Source organism: Triturus cristatus, chromosome 4_2 (assembly GCF_964204655.1).
Source record: "Triturus cristatus chromosome 4_2, aTriCri1.1, whole genome shotgun sequence".
Lineage (NCBI taxonomy): Eukaryota > Metazoa > Chordata > Amphibia > Caudata > Salamandridae > Triturus > Triturus cristatus.
In genome coordinates this window covers 970,383,258-970,405,210 of record NC_140586.1, presented here as the reverse complement: position 1 = coordinate 970,405,210, position 21,953 = coordinate 970,383,258, and the positions used below count along the sequence as shown (strand labels likewise).

At 53.6% G+C, this 21,953-nt stretch overlaps 1 protein-coding gene across 1 annotated transcript in view; it reads left to right on the top strand.

The window, feature by feature from the left end:
- Nucleotides 1-21,953, top strand: part of LOC146839177 (CD5 antigen-like) — a 560,873-nt gene that overhangs the window by 517,198 nt on the left and 21,722 nt on the right. Inside the window, exon 5 of the mRNA XM_085603204.1 lies at nucleotides 19,064-19,384. Within this exon, the coding sequence (XP_085459330.1) occupies nucleotides 19,064-19,384 (321 nt within the window). The remainder of the gene's footprint in view (nucleotides 1-19,063; nucleotides 19,385-21,953) is intronic.

The window sequence follows — 21,953 nt, the reverse complement described above, 5'->3', positions numbered from 1 at the left end:
TCTTGGGCCCTGCACCACGCGGCCGCGTGGCCTCACCTCGACCCTAACCCCGGGCCTGGCCGGCCCCGACATCCCGGCACCACCATCCACCCAGGAGGTGAGCGGACCACTTGGCAGGTCAATGGGAGAACGAAGCGTCAAGAGCTCTTCCCCCGCCAGGTGCCGATCGCCTCCAGCAGCCCCCAGGCGCTGGCTCCACCCCCTGCTGGGTGTCTGGACACCTTCATCCCGGACCCTCCGACCTCCAAGTGCGAGGGTCCGGACATCAAAGGGCACCAGCCCTATAACTAAGACAGCTCCGGAGCAGGAAGGCAGTTGTATCCTGGAGTCGAGAGACACCGAGTGAACTCAACCCTGACGGTCTACTGGCGCTGCCGTAGCCCGCTCTTGTGAACCATCGTCCTGCCTGCTGGCGCTGCCGCGGCCTTCTGCAACCTTCATCTTCCTGGGACCTGCTGGCGCTGCCGCGGCCCGTTGTACCGACCATCCTCACCGGGACCTGCTGGCGCTGCCGCGGCCCTCTGCAACCTTCATCTTCCTGGGACCTGCTGGCGCTGCCGCGACCCGTTGTAACGACCATCCTCCCCGGGACCTGCTGGCGCTGCCGCGGCCCTCTGCAGCCTTCATCTTCCTGGGACCTGCTGGCGCTGCCACGGCCCGTTGTATCGACCATCCGCACCGGGACCTGCTGGCGCTGCCGCGGCCCATACCACCTAACCACCCAGCTCGAGGATTGTGAGCTCATCACCATCTCATCCGAATTACCTGATTGGTAAATAGACTGTCCCGCTACCCCCTTCCCTACCTTACGAGACTCTAATCGAGGGGACCCCTGAGTCCAGACCTCCTTGTACCCTTTTACCGTACCTTAAATAAGTGTCGATAAAGATCACTGAACCTTATCCGTGTGTGATATCTGTCTGTGGGGGGGAAGTTACTTGTCTGTACGATCGCTGGAGACGGCTCTCCCCGGAGACCTCTCCTCCTGACCCCGGCCGACCCTCCCGGTCCGTCTACCTTTTCTAACATTGGTGGCCAGCGGCGCGATCCGAATCAACGCGTAATCGTACAGAGAGTAGCTCACCCCACGACAAAGCACGATGTCGACCAAAGATAGCAGCTCCACCGAGAAGTTCCAAATGGAGAAACTAGAGGAGTACAACCACCGCGAACTGAGACAATTTTGCATAGAACTTGGCATTGCTACCACTGGCCTGAGTACCAAGGATGACCTAAAGCACGCCCTTGAGTCGTGGACAGAAACGGGGGTCGCAAGACCCTCCGACCAAAACAGCGTCACACCAGAGGGGAACGCCACGACTCCCGAGGAACGGGGAACGGGCCGATCACCGGAGGAGATACGAGAAAGAGACAGAGTCAGACTGCACGAATTAGAGATGGCACGACTCAAGATGGATGGGGAGCTCAAGTTAGCTGAACAGAAACTCAACCTCGAGCAGATGCGGATTCGAGAGGAGCGAGAAGAAAAACAGAGACAGAGAGAGCTGGAAGAGAAAAAGATAACGCTCGAGCACGAGCGCCAATTGGCAGAGATAGAACTGCGCAAACAGCATAAGGACTTGGGGGTGCCTGAAAGACCACACACCCCGGGACCAACTGAGAAAAAAGTTCACATCCCCAAGGATGTGGTCCGCGAGTATGTCCGAGAAGACGACATACAACAATGGTTTAAGGCCTATGAGTTCGCAATGACCTCCCACCGGATCGACCGGAGTGATTGGGGAGCCGGACTTTGGGGGAGATTTATCAACGAGGGTCGCGATGCCCTGCTGCAGCTCCCCGATCACCAAATGTCGTCCTACGACCACATGAAGGCTGCCCTCCTCACCCGCTACGGCCTCACGCCCGAGATGTACCGCCAGAGGTTCAGGGATTGCACCCGGATCCCAGGTACCACTTGGGTGGAATACGTGAACTATTTCAGCCGGGCCTTCGAGGGTTGGATCAAGGGAAGTCAGGTCACCACCTACGAACAGCTCTTCAACCTCATGGTATGGGAACACCTGTCAAACAACTGCTTCGTCGAGCTCCGGCAGCATCTACTCGACAGTAAGCTGACTGACCCCCGGCAGCTCGCCGCCGAAGCTGACCGGTGGGAGAGCACCCGAGTGGGCCGGAAAGGGCCACACGACCAGAACAGAAGCAACCAAGGCCAGCACCGTCCTCGGGGAGGAGGAGGAGGCCAGGGGCGGGGGAGAGACGCCTTGCCAGCAACAACCGTGGCCAGCACCCCGCCGCCGACCGGCCGGGGCAACCCCCCGTTGCGGCCTGGGTACCGAGCCAACGTCACGTGCCACAGATGCCAGCGACTAGGCCACTACGCCAACGATCCGAACTGCCCGCTGAACCAAACGCCCAAACCCCGCCAGGTAGCTGCCGCTGCCCTGGGGGAGGAGCAGTCGTTGGAGGGTCCCGAGGAGTGTGAGCCGGACCAGCAAGGGTGGGAACCGGCCGCCATGGTCCTGGCATGCTTAGGGGGAAGAGACATGGTTCCGCGGGCTCCCCTACCCGCCAACACCAGGAAATACGGTCAGTGGGTGACCATTAATGGACAGAGAGCTGAGGCCTTGCGCGACACCGGCGCCAGCGTGACGGCCGTCCGCTGTCACCTGGTGAAGCCCGAGCAGATCTTGCCGAACATTCTCTGCCCCGTCCGCTCGGCAGATAACTCTGAAAGCATGTGCAAGATGGCCTGCGTCCCGTTTGAATGGGGAGGGGTCTCCGGCCTACTGAAAGTGACGGTCCGGGACGATGCCCCCGTGGACTGCCTCCTGGGGAATGACCTCGAGAGTTCCCCGTGGGCCACCGTCGAGAGAAGAGAGCACTTGGGGATGCTGGGCCTCCCGGACTGGGCCTGCATAACCACCCGATCCATGGCCGGCCGGGCCGCCCCCCGATCAGAAGAAACCGAATGGCCGGCACCTCCGCCCCCGGTTGCCCCCGTAGAGGACAACGGCGAGGCCGACCTCCCAGACCCGGCCCCCGAAGAAAACGCGCAACCCCAGGACCTTCCGGATCTGGCTCAGTGGCGGCAAGAAGGGGGGCCCACCCAAGAACAGTTCCGCCAGGAGCAAAAGACCTGTCCCTCCCTCGAGGGGCTTCGCCAACAAGCCAGCACCCAAGCCGCCGGGGACACCACCGGAACCCACTGGGTCTACTGGGATAACGACCTGCTCTACAGCGAGCAAAGAATCGCCGAGCTGGGGGCCAGTCGAGTTCTGGTGGTACCGCTCCGCTTCCGAGACTTTCTACTCAACCTAGCCCACGATGTCCCCCTGGCTGGGCACCTGGGCCAAGATAAAACGTACAGTCGACTGGTGACCCACTTTTTCTGGCCAAAAATGAGGAATGACGTCCTGAACCACTGCCGATCGTGCCCCACATGCCAAGCAAGCGGGAAGAGTGGCCGGAAGCTTAAGGCTCCTCTACAACCCTTCCCGGTGGTCACCACCCCGTTCGAGAGGGTGGGGATAGACATTGTGGGGCCGCTGGACCCTCGCACGGCACAAGGACACAGGTTCATCTTGGTACTAGTGGACCATGCCACCCGCTATCCCGAGGCGGTGCCCCTACGGACCGTGACCGCTCCAGTGGTTGGCCGGGCCCTGATGGGGATCTTCTCCCGGGTAGGCTTCCCCCGAGAAGTCGTCAGCGACCGAGGTACGAACTTCATATCGAAGTACATGAAGTCCCTCTGGCAACAATGCGGGGTCACATACAGATTCACGACCCCCTATCACCCCCAAGGAAACGGACTAGTGGAGCGGTTCAACCGCACTCTCAAAGGGATGATTGGGGGATTGGAAGAGCCTCTCCGTCGCCAGGGGGATGTACTGCTCCCGTGCCTCCTCTTCGCCTACCGAGAAGTACCCCAGAAGTCCCTCGGCTTTAGCCCCTTTGAACTCCTATACGGACACCCTGTGCGAGGGCCCCTCAGCCTCGTGAAGGAGGGCTGGGAGTTGGCCCCCCTAACGACCCCTCCAGACGTCTTCAAATACCTCCTGGCCCTACGAAACCAGACCCGGCGCTTCAGGGAGATGGCCAAGGCGAACCTCGAGGCCAGTCAGGAGGACATGAAAAGGTGGTATGATCACAATGCCTCCTCCGTTGAGTTCGAGCCTGGGCAGCAAGTATGGGTGATGTCCCCCACCGAACCATGTGCCCTGCAAGACAAGTGGACGGGGCCCTTCAAAGTGGTCGAGCGTAAAAGCCCCGTCACTTACCTCATCGACATGGGGTCCACCCGGAACCCCCTGCGGGTCCTCCACACCAACCGGCTCAAACCACACTTTGTGCGCTCAGAACTAAGCCTCCTGATGGCGACCGACAGTGGTACAGAAGAAGACTCCGAGCCCCTCCCGGATCTCTTAAAGACTCAGGAGAAGGACGGCTCCGTGGATGGGGTCCGGCTCTCCGACGCCCTCACTTCGGAGCAACGCCAGGACTGCCGGGACCTCCTGCTGCAGTTCGCTGCCCTGTTCTCACTCACCCCCGGGGTCACCCCTTGGTGTTTGCACGACGTAGACACCGGGGACAGTCCCCCTGTCCGGCACCGGGCCTACCGCGTACCAGATCGGGTACGGACCTGCATACAGGAGGAAGTGGCCAAGATGCTCACGATCGGGGTCATCGAGCCCTCGGACAGTCCCTGGGCCAGTCCGGTTGTATTAGTTCCCAAGGCCGCTGCCCCCGGCACCGCCCCTGAACTGAGATTCTGCGTCGACTACCGGGGCTTGAACGCTGTCACCCGGACCGACGCTCATCCCATCCCCCGAGCAGACGAGCTGATCGACCGGCTGGGGGCCGCCCGCTACCTTAGTATCTTCGACCTGACGGCGGGCTACTGGCAGATCGGCCTCACACCCAGGGCTCAAGAACGGTCAGCCTTCTCCACCCCCGATGGCCACTATCAATTTAAGGTCATGCCCTTTGGCATGAAGAATGCCCCCGCCACATTCCAACGTCTTGTGAACCAGGTCTTGGCAGGGCTCGAAGAATTCAGCGCTGCCTACCTGGACGATATCGCTGTATACAGCCGCCACTGGTCCGACCACCTCCGTCACCTCCAAGAGGTCCTCCAAGCCCTCCAGCGGGCCGGCCTCACCATTAAAGCCGGCAAGTGCCAAATTGGCCAAGGGTCTGTGACCTACCTGGGGCACCAAGTGGGAAGCGGGCTGGTGGCCCCACTACAACTTAAGATTGCTGCCATCCAGTCCTGGCAGCCCCCCGTCACCCAGACCGAGGTCCGAGCCTTCTTAGGGCTCACCGGCTACTACCGGCGGTTCGTGAAGGACTACGGCAGCATCGTGGGGCCCCTCACGGGACTCACATCCAAGAATCAACCGAAGCGGGTCCACTGGACTCCTGATTGTCAAGCGGCCTTCGAAGAGCTGAAGGCCGCCCTGTGCACCGCCCCGGTGCTCCAGGCCCCCGATTACAGTCGGGAATTTGTAGTACAGACCGACGCCTCCGACCACGGCATCGGGGCCGTCCTCTCTCAGCTGAACCCCGAAGGCCATGACCAGCCGGTGGCCTTCATCAGTCGACGTCTCCTGGCCCGAGAACAGCGTTGGAGCACAATCGAGAGGGAGGCATTTGCAGTAGTGTGGGCCCTCAAAAAGCTCCGGCCCTATCTCTTCGGTACCCACTTCCGGGTACAAACCGACCATCGACCCCTGCAATGGCTGATGCAGATGCGGGGGGAGAACCCAAAACTCTTGCGCTGGTCCATTTCCCTGCAGGGAATGGACTTCACTGTGGAGCACCGGCCAGGCCAAGACCACGCCAACGCGGACGGCCTGTCCCGCTTTTTCCGCCTCGACGAAGAGAGTCCCCAAGGAGATGGGTGACTCTCCCCGCCTTCAGCTGGGGGGGACGCATGTTGGACAGGCCACACAGAGGGCTGGCTCCCCCCCCGCACGACAGGGCCCGAGCTCCGGCCCACCCAGCATACCCCCGTGACAAGCCCCTGTACTCCGTCTCCCGACGGACCCTCTGCCCTCGGACCCCTACTCATCACGGGGTCCAGCCCCACCGGCTTCCCCGGCCAGGTCAAGCCGCCATCTTGGGCCCTGCACCACGCGGCCGCGTGGCCTCACCTCGACCCTAACCCCGGGCCTGGCCGGCCCCGACATCCCGGCACCACCATCCACCCAGGAGGTGAGCGGACCACTTGGCAGGTCAATGGGAGAACGAAGCGTCAAGAGCTCTTCCCCCGCCAGGTGCCGATCGCCTCCAGCAGCCCCCAGGCGCTGGCTCCACCCCCTGCTGGGTGTCTGGACACCTTCATCCCGGACCCTCCGACCTCCAAGTGCGAGGGTCCGGACATCAAAGGGCACCAGCCCTATAACTAAGACAGCTCCGGAGCAGGAAGGCAGTTGTATCCTGGAGTCGAGAGACACCGAGTGAACTCAACCCTGACGGTCTACTGGCGCTGCCGTAGCCCGCTCTTGTGAACCATCGTCCTGCCTGCTGGCGCTGCCGCGGCCTTCTGCAACCTTCATCTTCCTGGGACCTGCTGGCGCTGCCGCGGCCCGTTGTACCGACCATCCTCACCGGGACCTGCTGGCGCTGCCGCGGCCCTCTGCAACCTTCATCTTCCTGGGACCTGCTGGCGCTGCCGCGACCCGTTGTAACGACCATCCTCCCCGGGACCTGCTGGCGCTGCCGCGGCCCTCTGCAGCCTTCATCTTCCTGGGACCTGCTGGCGCTGCCGCGGCCCGTTGTATCGACCATCCGCACCGGGACCTGCTGGCGCTGCCGCGGCCCATACCACCTAACCACCCAGCTCGAGGATTGTGAGCTCATCACCATCTCATCCGAATTACCTGATTGGTAAATAGACTGTCCCGCTACCCCCTTCCCTACCTTACGAGACTCTAATCGAGGGGACCCCTGAGTCCAGACCTCCTTGTACCCTTTTACCGTACCTTAAATAAGTGTCGATAAAGATCACTGAACCTTATCCGTGTGTGATATCTGTCTGTGGGGGGGAAGTTACTTGTCTGTACGATCGCTGGAGACGGCTCTCCCCGGAGACCTCTCCTCCTGACCCCGGCCGACCCTCCCGGTCCGTCTACCTTTTCTAACACTCTTGCTGGGAGACATCAGGCATTCCCCCCCTGGGACCCCCCTACAGTACATAGCATGTGTGTCACACCTGGACACAATGCCAGAAGTCACAGTCACAAAAAAGGGACACAGTCTGTGCTATTAGACTCTGCACTCACCTGATACCCTGGTCGCCCATACAGCAGGGGGTACTGTGGGAGGATCACATCCAGCAATGCCAGCTTCTCCTCCAGGGTGAAAGGCTGTGCCCTCTCTACAGACCTTGACATGGTTCCAGGGAATCAGGAGCAGCAGCTGGGTCATAGAATCCAAAGATGTGCAGGCAAGTGCTCCCTCATGGGACCTGGCTGCCTTATATCTGCCTTGCTGGCCTGTTTCATGCACAGGAGTACAGAGTGATTGGTCACTCACATTTGCATCCTATGTTTCCTCCAATCCCTTCAAACCTAGCACAGTCAGTGGGTTTTTATAGTTTTTTTTCTTGAGCATGATGTCAACTCCAGAACCACATTGCAACAAAGTAGATTCATTCAAACTGACTTCTGCTGTGCACCTTCCGGAAAAAATTCAAACTTTAAACTTGGTCTCCATGACAACCAGCATGCATGTACGGTGCGTACCGGGGCCCTAGGGTACCCCAAATGCATAGCAACGGCCCGTACAGGCGTGTGTACGGTCCGTATCACTATGGGTACGCATGCGAGAGCACACCCATAGTGATAGTGAGCGTACAGGCGTGTGTACGGTCCGTATCACTATGAATGTGCTCGCGTATGCGTACCCATAGTGATAGTGAGCGTACAGGCGTGTGTACCGTCCGTATCACTATGGGTGTGCTCGCGTATGCGTACCCATAGTGATACGGACCGTACACACGCCTGTACGCTCACTATCACTATGGGTACGCATACGCGAGCACACCCATAGTGATACGGACCGTACACACGCCTGTACGCTCACTATCACTATGGGTGTGCTCGCGTATGCGTACCCATAGTGATAGTGAGCGTACAGGCGTGTGTACAGTCCGTATCACTATGGGTGTGCTCGCGTATGCGTACCCATAGTGATAGTGAGCGTACAGGCGTGTGTACCGTCCGTATCACTATGGGTGTGCTCGCGTATGCGTACCCATAGCTCACTATCACTATGGGTACGCATACGGCAGCACTCCCATAGTGATAGGGAACGTACACAGGCCCTCTGAGCGAATGTACGGTGCCTTTCACACATCACAGTGGTGACAGGCATCACACAGGAAGGAATAGAGCTGACATACTTGTCCATGGATGGACATCAAGGCATTGTCTGGGCAGTACTACATGTGTGGGGCACAGGTGTGAAAGGCTGTGATGTGGCACATTACTCCTGAGTCGAGAAGGCAACAGATGTATGATGAGATGTGTACAGATGTTATGTGTGACGGTGCAATGTGTGCCAGGCATGCCCTTAACTCCTTTGACATGTGTGCATGTCGTACTGCTCACTTGGGATGAGCGTCACTGGCATGGCACAGTCAACAACACACACAAGTGTCCCCTGATGCCCGCTACAGGGGTTACCACACCAGACATGTGACTACCCACGGTGCACGATGTGTCTATGTCATGTATGTGTGGGGTGTTCCCATTGGCTTGATGTTGGTGCTCCCTCAAAAGCATCAGCTGTTGCAGCAACCAACATGTGTCTGTGTGTAGATGGACATGGCACACTGTTACGCACACCAGGCCACATGTGGTATCGGATGTGAGGTGCATATGTATGCATGGGACACGGAGTAGCGTAACAAGGACATTTCTGCATCCTCTCAATGAATGTGTGGTGAGTCATTACATGTACACCTTATTGGCAAGGTGTGTGGGCTGTCCTAGTGTAATGTCATGTGACCTGTGGCTCTAGTGTTCCGCTACCTGTCTCTGAAATCGACATCCTACTTCTGCTGATGTGTTGATGTATGCCACTCCTGTGTTGCGTCTGGCTGTTCACTTACACTGGGACACAGCTAATCCCATGCCATGGCATGTGGAGGTATACAATCTCCGTGTGTAGCTGGGTCTTGGTAGGAGTGTCACCTGGCAGCCATACGTGTCCAGGGCATGTGGCACATACCTGACTCCGTATGTAGCATATGTGTATTGTCAGATTAACATGTGCTCGGTACAAATAAATTGTTGTTGTAGTGCACTCACTCTTCCTTGTCACTTCCAAATTACTGCAGAGCGCCGCCTCTTCCCCGACCAATTCCGGACTTGGCTGACATGCGGGAGAATGACTGTATACGGTGCTACCGCTTCCCCCAACCGTTGATTGAGGAGTTGACGGCAAGGCTGGCACCACACCTGCAACCGCTGCACAGGTATCCTACGGCACTGACACCCAAGCTGAAGGTAATGGCAGCCCTACATTTTCTTGCCACGGGTACCTTTCAATATACCACAGCTCATGTTGGTGGCATGTCCCAGAGCATGTTCAGCCGTGTGCTGCATGATTTTTTAGAGGCCATGTTGCTTCACCTGGATGAGTTCATCCATTTCCCAACTCCTGAACAGTTGACTGGTGTCAAGCGTGGATTCTATGCCCTGGGAGGGATGCCCCATGTCATTGGGTCCATAGATGGGACACATGTGGCTTTGGTACCACCATAGGCACAGGAGGTAGCGTACAGGAATCGCAAGCACTACCACTCCATCAATGCCCTTGTGGTGTGTCTGTCCAACATGGTGATTTCACATGTCTGTGCTTGTTTTCCAGGATCCAACAAACAAATGATGGATGGAATGCTGACAATGCAGACATTCTCCCCCAGTCAAGAGATCTGGGTTAAATCCATCGTTCTTTTGCCCACTACGCCACCCCAGTTCAGACATGGCCATATGCAAATCAGTCTTGACCCTGTGCCTCATGGGAACAGTCCAGCCCGAACTGCCAAGCCATGTCTTCCCTGGACCGGAATCAAGCATCCTAGGACCGGTTTCTGGCTATCAGCCGTCATCAGCCAGGATAGCTTGACTCCAGTGGTGTAGTGAGCACGGGTCCCACGTCTGGGAATACCCATCCCAATTAGGGCGAAAAGCGTTCCAACAAACAAATTATGGACGGAATGCTGACAATGCAGACATTCTCCCCCAGTCAAGAGATCTGGGTTAAATCCATCGTTCTTTTGCCCACTACGCCACCCCAGTTCAGACATGGCCATATGCAAATCAGTCTTGACCCTGTGCCTCATGGGAACAGTCCAGCCCGAACTGCCAAGCCATGTCTTCCCTGGACCGGAATCAAGCATCCTAGGACCGGTTTCTGGCTATCAGCCGTCATCAGCCAGGATAGCTTGTGTGCGGTGAATTCCCATGAACACCATCACAAGCTCAGCCTGTCTGTCCTCCATCCGCCCTTGGTGTCGCAGTAGACAGGCATGTTGCTCCGCATGTTGCTGGGCCTGCTGGGTCTTGATCTCCTCGAGGATGGACACAACCTGGGCCATGCCCGTGGTGTCCTGCCGGTATGAGACCAGGATGTTTCTGACATGGGAATATACCAGTTCCGCAGCCAACTGGTCAGGCTCGCGCCTCCGCCGTCCTCCACTCCCACCACCCCTGCCCACTTGCACCTGGCCTGCCCTTTTGGGCACATCGGGTCTCCGGGACCCCTGAGGGGTGGCATTGGCATTGTCGCCTGCCTCCTCCTGGGTGCCCGGTACACCGTGTCCCTCCTGGCCAGCCTGGCTGCATTGTGGTGGTGGGGCAGGGATCCTGGGTGTCTCCTGGGATGTGGCAGGAGTGGGGGTGGTGGTTGGCCCAGTTGTACCTGACGCAGGTGCTGCAGGTGGTTGGACACCAGAGGGGCCAGGTTGGTCGGGGTCATCCACAGAGTGGTGAGAGTCGTCGCTGCCGGTGGGTCCGTCATCCCGCCGAGCCGGGTCCTGTGAGTCTTCCCCCCCAGTGTTGGGGGGTGATCCACGACGTTGACCTGTGTGTGAGAGAGACAATGTTAATTTTGTTCCATGCAACATCCATGTTTCATTCCTTTCTAAGTTGGCAGATTTCCTCTGGGAATTTCGATATGTCTTGCATTCCACTCACAGTGCACTTGTGCATGGGTATGTCCCTTGGCCACAGCTTTTGCGACTTTGCCTATGTGTGGCACAGTCTTACTTGCTGCGTCAATTGTGACTGCAGTCAGCAGTGGAGTGGGCAGGTGTGGCGAGCCATGCATTGGCGCCTTCTGTGTTGCACTGTACATGGGCACATGGAGTTGTTCCACACACTTATATAATGCAGGTAGCTGGCATTGTGCTCGTGCACAGGTTGAGACATGGCCCAGTGTTTTGCCATGGAGAAGAGAGGGGGATTCAGGCACTGGCCACCCTGGTCTACATGCACACAGTCCACCTGCTGACGAGCAGACATTCCCGCACACCCCAAGGCTGAATTGGTCTCCCTGTGTGTCCCTTTCACACTCCCTCTCAGTCCCCCTCTCCCTCCCTCTGTGTGTCACCCTCTGTCACCTCAGCCCAGCTTCCTAGGCACACAATTTTTGCAGTTCTTTGAATGGCCCTTGGCTTGTTGATGTGAGTTTGTTTCTGATCTCCAGGCACCCATTGGGTGTAGTGTCTGTGTCTGCGCTGCTGCTGTGGTGGTGTGTGCTGCCACTCTTTCACAGTGTTGGCTGTTCATTAGCTGCTTTCATGTGCAAAAACGTGCCGTCACCCCCATGTCTTAATGAAAGGCGTCCGCCATTTGCTGGCAAGTCTTTCCTGTGTGGGGACACACTGTTTGTCTGGCTGTGACCTAGGCCATATGGGCAGAGGGCATTGTTGTCTGCTTCCGAGTTGCACTATATGATTTTTGGGGCCCACACTCCCGCCATCCGGCTTACCGTGTCTTGTGTTTGTGTTTTCTGTGGCCTGTGACTTTGCATTGTCCAGCTGGGTGCATGGGGCATGGTGGTGCCAGTGGCATGTGCGTGTTCATGGAGTGTGGTTGAGTCATGCGATAGCTTGGGGTGGTTGCGTGCCTGATTGTGAGTTTGGTTGTGGATGATGTTCCCCTCATGTGAGGTGAGTTGTTTGTGTACTCACCCGGGTCTCGGAGTCCTTCTAATCCGTCCACTGACACCACCGGCAGTATGGCCATCACCCTCTCCTCCCAGGGATGGTATTGTACGGGTCTGCGGGGCGGCCCTCCTCCAGTGACGTTGGCCTGGTTGTGGTCGTCGGTCATTTTGGCTCGGACCCTCCTCCGCAGATCGTACCACCTGACTTGGCATTCATGCCTGGTCCTTCTGGTGGACGCAACAGCATTCACAGCATCGACAATCCTCTGCCACATGGCTGTTTTTGTGAAATGCTGGTCTGTCTGACCAATGTTTCAAAGAGGTATGGCTCGACTCTTGTTAGTGGGCATGGTGAGGGGTGTGGGTGTGGATGGTTGTGGGGGGGTGAGTGTGGATGGTTGTGGGTGTGTGGGTTTGGTTGTGCAGGTGTGTGTGTGAATGTGATGAGGGGGTGTTTGTGAAGGTGGGTGTGTGAAGGTGTGCACGTGTAAGGTGTAGTAAAGGTTCAAGTATGGTGCTGTAGGTTGTCTGTGGGGTCTGGCAGCAGTGAGTTTGTTGCAAAGGCTCATGGTTTGTGTCTGTGGGCCCTGTTTATTGGTCCATTGGTGGGTGTGGCTGTGTTTGAACTTTGGGTGGGTGTGTTATAAGGAGTGGTTGGGTTTTGGGCCTCTGTTTGGGATTTTGGCAGTTGCAGGTCAGTGAATGTGTTGTTTTTGTGCTTGTTGGACATGTTTTGTGGCTTTGTGCCATTCGAATGGTGTATTCTTGTGTTGTTTTGCTTTGTCCTGGTTGTGTACGTGCGTTTTTAGCGTGTGTACGGTGTGTACTTCGGGAATTTAGTTGTACAGTGCTGTCCTTGTGTCTGGCTTGGTACGACTCGTACATGCGTGATGTTGTGTGAAGGTGCTGGTGTCGGGGCCTGGGGTGCGCTCCGTACTTAGAATGTTGGGGTGGGGGTACGCTCCATACGTACGCGGGTGAGGGTACGGGTCGTACATACACGGTTGGGGTGGGGGTACGCTCCATGCATCCGCGGGTGAGGGTACGGGTCGTACATACACGGTTGGGGTGGGGTACGGTCCGTACATACACGGTTGGGGTGGGGGTACGCTCCATACATACGCGGGTGAGGGTACGGTCCGTACATACACGGTTGGGGTGGGGGTACGCTCCATACATACGCGGGTGAGGGTACGGGTCGTACATACACGGTTGGGGTGGGGGTACGCTCCATACGTACGCGGGTGAGGGTACGGGTCGTACATACATGGTAGGGGTGGGGGTACGGGTCGTACATACACTGTTGGGGTGGGGGTATGCTCCATATGTACGCGGGTGAGGGTACGGGTCGTACATACACGGTTGGGGTGGGGGTACGCTCCATGCATACGCGGGTGAGGGTACGGGTCGTACATACATGGTTGGGGTGGGGGTACGGTCCGTACATACACGGTTGGGGTGGGGGTACGCTCCATACATACACGGGTGAGGGTACGGTCCGTACATACACGGTTGGGGTGGGGGTACGCTCCATACATATGCGGGTGAGGGTACGGGTCGTACATACATGGTTGGGGTGGGGTACGGGTCGTACATACACTGTTGGGGTGGGGGTACGCTCCATACGTACGTGGGTGAGGGTACGGGTCATACATACACGGTTGAGGTGGGGGTACGGGTCATACATACACTGTTGGGGTGGGGGTAAGCTCCATATGTACGCGGGTGAGGGTACGGGTCGTACATGCACGGTTGGGGTGGGGGTATGGTCTGTACATACACGGTTGGGGTGGGGGTACACTCCATACATACGCGGGTGAGGGTACAGGTCGTACATACATTGTTGGGGTGAGGGTACGCTCCATACATTCACGGGTGGGGGTACGTCTCATACATACACGGGTGTACATACACGGGTGGGGATTCGACTCGTACATTGGAGGGCTGGGGGGAGTGTTGGGCGCGTATGCGGGCACATGTCTCCATGGTTGCTATGGGAGTTCGGTGCGGACGGTGTTTTTTCCATACGGTTGTAACATCGGACGCACGGGATGGATCCTCCTTGCGCGGTCGGACTTCACTTTTCACATTTTTACTGTAAATTGTCCGGGGACGTGTCGGACAAATTTTCCGACCCGAGGACGTGTGGGGAATTATTCCCAATGCGATTCGTATGGACTTTTTCCCATGCGAATCGTACTTGGCAGTTTGTACGGCACTTGTACGATTCGTACGGTAAAAAGACCTGATACGAGTCGTACGGGGAATTTTTTTACAGGATCGTAATCGGCACCTATGTGTGCTAGGTCCTGATTGGCTATGATTTCCTAATTCATGTGGCATCTGACTTAATAGTGTTTTTGGAGCGCGCGTACCCCCTCAGCCCATGTGGGATTTATTGGGGCAATCTCCCCAGACCATTGTGATGACGCTGCACCGATCTGTAGGATTGAGCAAGAGTTTCCTGCTTGTGTGTTTGCCTGCCAGCAATGCACCCCCCCACCTGTGACCCATCAATCAGTAATCCCGGACCTAGGTCGCAGGCCCTAACTGACTACATACTCACCAGGCGCTTTACCAGCATGCTTAATATGTGTCGAGTTAGATGTGGAGTTTGGGACAGATGATTCTAATAATGAGGACATCAATTTATTTTTAACAATGAATGCATCAATATCCATATTAACAAAGTGCCGCAGTCAATTGCACCTCCAGTGGGCTGCTTGCTGTCATCAGGACCACATGTTTCCCTTGCAGCTTGTCTAGTCTACCTCTATCTTGTCATGTGTCCCAGTTAGGCCTAGTAGGACCCGCTGCCATGTTTACATGAACACGGCTCTTTCCTAAAGTTGGCTTCAATTTGCCACATTGACGTTTGACACACATTTGCATTCATGACACTTGAGTTAGTTTCTTGGAAAAAACGACCTTTCTAACATGAATAAACTTCACAAGAATACAATCACACTGCCTTGGTATTGTGTACAAGGCCCTCACAGGTGTTGAGCAAATGTGTTAATGATGTACGTCCATATGGCGACACAGCTATCTGTGAATACAAACAATGGCAGCCTGATCATAATATGGGCAAGGATGTCTTTTTATATATAGAACCTTTTGTTTCCAAGCATAATCAGAGAAGACACTTTGGCTTACTTCGAGAGGTGCAAAAACAACAGTTGGTGGACATAATGCAGAACAATGTCATACATTCACCCCAGTACAGAGATCTGGGCCTAAATCCATCGTTTTTTGCTCACCATGCCATTCCAAATCGAACTCAGCCAGATTGAAATCAGTCTTGACCCTGTGCCTCATGGGAACAGTCCAACCCGAACTGCCAAGCCAGGTCCTCCCTGACCTGGAAACAAGCACCCTAGGGCCGGTTTCGGGGTTTCACCCCTCTTCAATGGATTTAGGCCCAGATCTCTGTACTGGGATGAATGTATGACATTGTTCTGCATTCTGTTCATCAACTGTTGTTTTTGCATTTGGTCTGCCAAGAATCCTCCTTCTGGAGGATATAGCCCCTTTACCTGGTGGGTAAGAGTGTTGGAGCCCCTCTTGGTCACAAACTGAACACCCCTCAGGTAGGTGTCTGCCAGCTGCTAGTCAAAAACCTCAGCATGCAGGGACCCCTCGAAGTCAGCAGAAGTGGCTTCTCTCATTATGTTAAGAAACAAAAGGCTATTTATAGAAAATGTCATCCTTGCCTCAGGCCGAGATTGTAATTGGGTAACCATTGTGTGTGTTTTACAGATAGCTGCGTCGCTTTATGGACGTAAATAACAAACACATTTGTATCACGCATATGAGGGCCTTGCACCTAATGCCAAGGCTGTGTGATAGTGTTCTCACAAAGTTCTTTTGTGTCAGCAAGGTCAGTGTTTCTTACCCAAGCATTGTAAATGCAAATGTGTGTCAAAGGTCGATGTGACAAAGGCAAGGCAACTTTAGGAAAGAACCATGCACATGTAAAGTGACACTATTTCCTTCCTGGGCTTACTCGTGCACATGACAGCCCCAGAGCCTGAGCGAGCATCGTGATTGCATGTTTCCTGTCTCTCTCTTCACAATTGAAAGAGCCATGGTGTGAGAAGGTGAGGTGGGACGGGGAAGAAAGGACCGCAGCAGCTGGCTTTCACACCAGCAAATGAGCAAATGCCTGGTAGACAGGAGTCAACTTGACAGCGTAGGCTTAGGAACCTTGGAGGAAGCATGCGGGTGTCACACAAGTGCAGTAGAAACACCCACTCCTGATAAGAAAACAGCCCACTAGTGGCATGACAGAAGGAAGGAGAAAAAGACAAATGAACCCACCTCGAGCAGCTGATTCAAAGGGCCACATTAGGGTCTGATGCTCACAAAACAAATGGCACATTGGACTGCAGTGTCCCAGGAGGCCTGGAAGGGACTGGCTCGCTTGTTGATTGGCCTTTTCATAAAGCAGCTCTCCTTGTCGTATTAGGAACACAGGGGAATCCTGTAGTTTTAGGGGTTATGGCTTGCTGTTGCACAGTGTGTTCGAGTTGCCTCCAGCATAGGATCACCAGGGTACATTAAGAGCCTCATTTATATTTCGGAGAACGGGTTACTCCATCAGAAAAATGACTGATAAACCGTCTACCAACATATACATTCCATTATGTTCCATTCGATTTATATTTTGGCGGATGGGATATCCAACACCATTTTAATAGAGTAACCTGTCCACCCACATATAAAACATGCCCTTAGTGGATTATTTGACCTTTGTTACCTTTTCTGCTGTGCGGTCCAAGGAAAGTGGTTTATTACAGGGTGCGGTTGTGTGACCTCACAGTTTTGATAAACTCACTACCTGTTCTGGGTCCAGTGAGGCTCATTTGTGAAACCTCAGATCAACCCAGTTTAATGTTCATGGCCCGCTTGTGAGGGCTTGCCCGAGGGCTAAATGTAATTTTCTAACTTTGCAGACTCATAGTGAGTGTTATCTTTAGGTGGAAGCACCCAGCAATGGATTAATGCTCACCTCTGATGTCTGCTGTGCCCTACACATCATGAGCTCAGAACCTGGAACTCAGCTTCTCAGGGTCTGTGGTGAATAATTTTAGTACCAATAAACTAAGTAAACAACAGCTAAATTTAGAGAATGTATGGGATGAAGCATTCTATAGGTGCTATAAACAAAGGAATTAATAAGGGCAACAGTAAGAAACGTTGGCTGCCAAACGCATAGTCAGCTTACCCAAGCGGACCACCAGGGTTACACTAATAGAGCAAAATGTACTCCTTCAGTGTAAATCTTTCTCCGATGTCCAGAGAAAGCATGAGACGTCGGAGGTAAGCCATTCAACCACCCACCCTTTATAGAACGGGTGGTCAGATGGCTTTTTTTACTGCCTGTCAAATTCACATATATCCTGGCAGTGAGGGGCAATTAAAATAAAAAATGAAATACACCTACACTGTGGGAGAAAAGAAAACTTCCTTGGTGTTGGGGCCATTTGTTTTTACTTATCCACAAACAAACTCCCACTCTACATGACTTTGTATAAAGCGCTGCGATGGTGGTTCTTATAAACCCATAGAGTGGTCCTAGGGCCGACAGTGGGCTTTAAATTTGGTGGGTGAAGTATTGCTGGACATACCACCCTGGCTGCCTTTACTCCAGCGCATTCCACCCTGGATGCCTTTACTCCAGCGCACACCACCCTGGCTGCCTTTACTCCACCGCAAACCACCCTGGCTGCCTTTACTCCAGCGCATACCACCCTGGCTGCCTTTACTCCAGCGCATTCCACCCTGGCTGCCTTTACTCCACCGCATACCACAGTGACCACCTTTACTCCAGCGCATTCCACCCTGACTGCCTTTACTCCACCTGCCAAACTCTAAACCAAGCCACCAGCGTGGGAATCATAGACGGCTGAATTCTATAGTCTAATAATTTGTTAACATTCTTCTAGGAAAGACTCTCATATTTTTAAAGTTATCCATCCAAAAAGCCCTCAGGGAACTGATTTTATTTTGCAGATGCACATGATTGTTTAAGACCTGTAAGTAATGTTGTATCATGTATTATCAACAGCTTATTCATACACATTTAATATACTTATGTATTTAATGGTGAGCTTGTGCTAATATGCCAGAATCTCTAAATGGCATGATTCATTCACAGACCATTTTTTTTAGATATTATTAGGGCTATAAATTCAGGATTTACAGCAGGACAATGCGCAGCTTCTCAGATCTGTTTTGCCCATCTGTGATCTCAGGGAGGAGAAGCAGTGAAACCTGCTGACTGCTGATATTGGATCTCAAACTGACCTTTGATTGTCTCCCTTCTATAAGTGGTCAATGTCCTCAATATCTGTTCTCTTCTCTCCACTGGTCACAGGTGGTGTCGATGAGATATTGTATCTCTTTACTGACCTTTGAATGTCTCCCTTCTAGAAGTGGTCAATGTTCTCAATATCTGCTCCCTTCTCTCCACTGGTCACAGGTGGTGTCGATGAGATATTGTATCTCTTTACTGACCTTTGAATGTCTCCCTTCTTGAGTGGTCAATGTACTCAATATCTGATCCCTTCTCTCCACTGGTCACAGGTGGTGTCGATGAGATATTGTATCTCTTTACTGACCTTTGATTGTCTCCCTTGTCTCCCTTCTAGAGTGGTCAATGTACTCAATATCTGATCCCTTCTCTCCACTGGTCACAGGTGGTGTCGATGAGATATTGTATCTCTTTACTGACCTTTGAATGTCTCCCTTCTTGAGTGGTCAATGTACTCAATATCTGATCCCTTCTCTCCACTGGTCACAGGTGGTGTCGATGAGATATTGTATCTCTTTACTGACCTTTGATTGTCTCCCTTGTCTCCCTTCTAGAGTGGTCAATGTACTCAATATCTGATCCCTTCTCTTCCATTGTCAACAGGTGTTGTCAATAAGATCCGCTTGGTCAATGCTGGTGACGAATGCAACGGGAGGGTAGAGATCAGGCATGGGAAGCGATGGGGGACGGTCTGCGATTCTCACTGGGATATGAAGGATGCTGAGGTGGTCTGTAGACATCTTGGATGCGGATCAGCTTTAAGAGCACTAAACAACAATGGAGTGTTCAGAGCAGGATGGCACCCAGTGTGGCTGAGTCGCATTCGATGCAAAGGAGCAGAGGCGTCCTTCTTCGACTGTCCTCATGATGCGTGGGGACATAACACCTGTCACATCAGAAGTGATGCTGGAGTGGAATGTTCAGGTAAGAGAAAGAAGTACAGAGGAACAATTAAGTTATGAAAACTAATTTCATGAAAGATACGAATGTAGTATGCTATGACTGCTGAAGGATTGGATTGGATTCACATCAATATGGGTATCCCAGAGTGTGATGCAGGATGACTCATTGATAGCGACAGCCAATCACAGTGCATATGTCTCTCTTGTGCACTGTAGCATCATGGTAGGGAATTACCATATAATATAAATGCCAACACCTCTACTGGGTCATGCATGAGAGGAGGCAGCAGAGCTTCAAGAGTCAATCAACAAGCAGGTATCTTCAGTCAGGCACTGTCTACTTCTGAAGAAACCCCCAAATCTGGAAAGGAGGCTTGGGGGCCTTGAATGTTCAGCCCTTTGCATCCGTGCTTCCTTGGGAGCTGGGCTGGTGATGGTTGGAGCAACAGGGAAGGTGAATAGAAGGATAAGTGACAGAACAGACAGACAGGAGCGAGCAGAAAGGAGAGAGTTGGGAAGGTTGGGATTTTATTTAACTGGGTTAATAGTTTTAAGGTGTTTTTTTTCATTTCATTGTTTTGATTTATTTTATTTAAAATAATGTTTATATAATGATGAGGAAGCTGTCTGTTTTTATCTACCTACCTCTAATTATTGGTGTTTTCTAGGCCCGTATCGAAACTTTAATTACGCCGGAGTAATTGGAGTAATTTCTGTATACCAGCTCACGTCATTTGGAGGATAAATCCTGCCATGAGAGCACATTTATTGAGCATGAGTGGGTGATTGTGCTCGCTACTTACATTCTGCTTCATTCAGTAAATTCCACACACAAAATGCTTCTTCACAAACATTTTGTGTTAATAAAATAGTGCTAAAACATGGATTAAGTTAGGGGAAAATCTGAATCTTAAAGCACATTTGGTGAGTGGCTGCTCACGCTCACTGTTCATGTTCTGTTGCATTCAGCATATTTCTTGCCTCACATCCAATATGGACATAAGAAATAGTATTAAGACCAGAATTATGCCCACCCATTGTTTTTTAGATCTCGCTAGCATAGGCTGCGTGCACGCGCAGTCTCGCTGGCGAGATGTAATGATATGGGGTATTTTCTGTAAGGGCATTAAGCCCCGCCCCTCTTTTCCATTGGCCGGTGTTACCGTTTATGCTAAACGGTGGCCAGCCATTGGAAAAGAGCTCCTGGTGACATATTCGCTCAGCTTTTTCAGCCGTCCCATTTGGACGGCCTGGCATGCTTAGCGTTCGTCGCAAAAGGTTTCTTATCTTTATGGGGCAATGTGTTTTAAACACATGGCCCCATGAGGACAAGAAAGCTTTCGCGATGGAGGAAAGTGAAAGCGGAGCATGCTTGTTGCAATTATTACCCGTTACACCCGCATGTATCCGATGTCCCGCTTTTGTTTTTTGGCACACAGCTTCCCGCGATATCTATGTTCCTTTCTGAAATCTTTAAACCTATCGGCCTCACCCGCCTGTCAGCAAGGGCGTAGACACCCTTCCTAAGCAGCCGAGAATCAACTTTCTTTCCTCCCACATCCTTCAATACCTGAGTACGACTGCTTGTTCCCCTCCGTTCACACCACCTATACTTATCATGAATATATGCTGACTTCAGCATACACACTTGGCTCTTCCTTGTTTCTTTAGCACACCAACAAAACTGGCGCACCAAAAACGTGAAATCACCTCAAGTACAATTAGCCCCCGCGTTTGTGTGTACCTCGCTCTTTATGCAAATGGATAGATGGACACTGGACACACAAGACTAGTGCAGCGCCTCGTCTGGGGTAATAAGCGCTATATAAATGCAATGTAAAAAACACATTGTTCTCTGAGGGTCCTGTTGGTTGGTTGTCCAGCTCACTTGTTTATTACCAGTGCTTGTTACCACAAACTCACAACTTCACAACACTGCCACTGAGTGTCTTTTTAACACAAAACTGGTAAGCGTATGGACAGTATTGGGTGGTGTCAGGCTGTGGCAGCTCACCTTCAGTTAGAACATTAACATGCGTGGGGGGCTTCTGTTCTTCTGGGTCAGCAGAGCCTGGCTTTTGCAAAACAAATCGGTGCATGCAGGTAGTTCAATTTTCGCTGTTATAAGTAACCTTGCAGAAGAAATCTGGTGTCCTGCCAATACTGAGGCCTGCAGATCCTGCTTAGCGCCATCCTAGAGGCAGATCTCCGCAGCAGGTGCACGAATCCCCTGAGCTGCCGCGCACCATTGCTCCTGGTGATGTGAGCTGGGTGCAGGGCAGGCGAGAGTTCGGCATGGGGTTCTCTTACGCATGACAGGGAGTTTGATTTCAAAAGGGGGTGGCAGGTAACAAGTTTGGGCAAGCGGGCAGGCTGGCACACCGGCACCTCCCGCCGTGCATCACTGGACTTGTGAAAAGCGGTGTGCACAGCTCCAAAGGGCACGGCAGGGGGCATGGGGGTGTGGGCAGCCTCGCCCCTCCCTGCTGCTGCAGCCTCCCTTCAAAGACACTGCTGGTTAGTGACTCCCAACTCAGGGGGGCCTGGAGAGTCCAGGACTCCCACCAGGAGGGGTGCCCCGCAGCCAGACA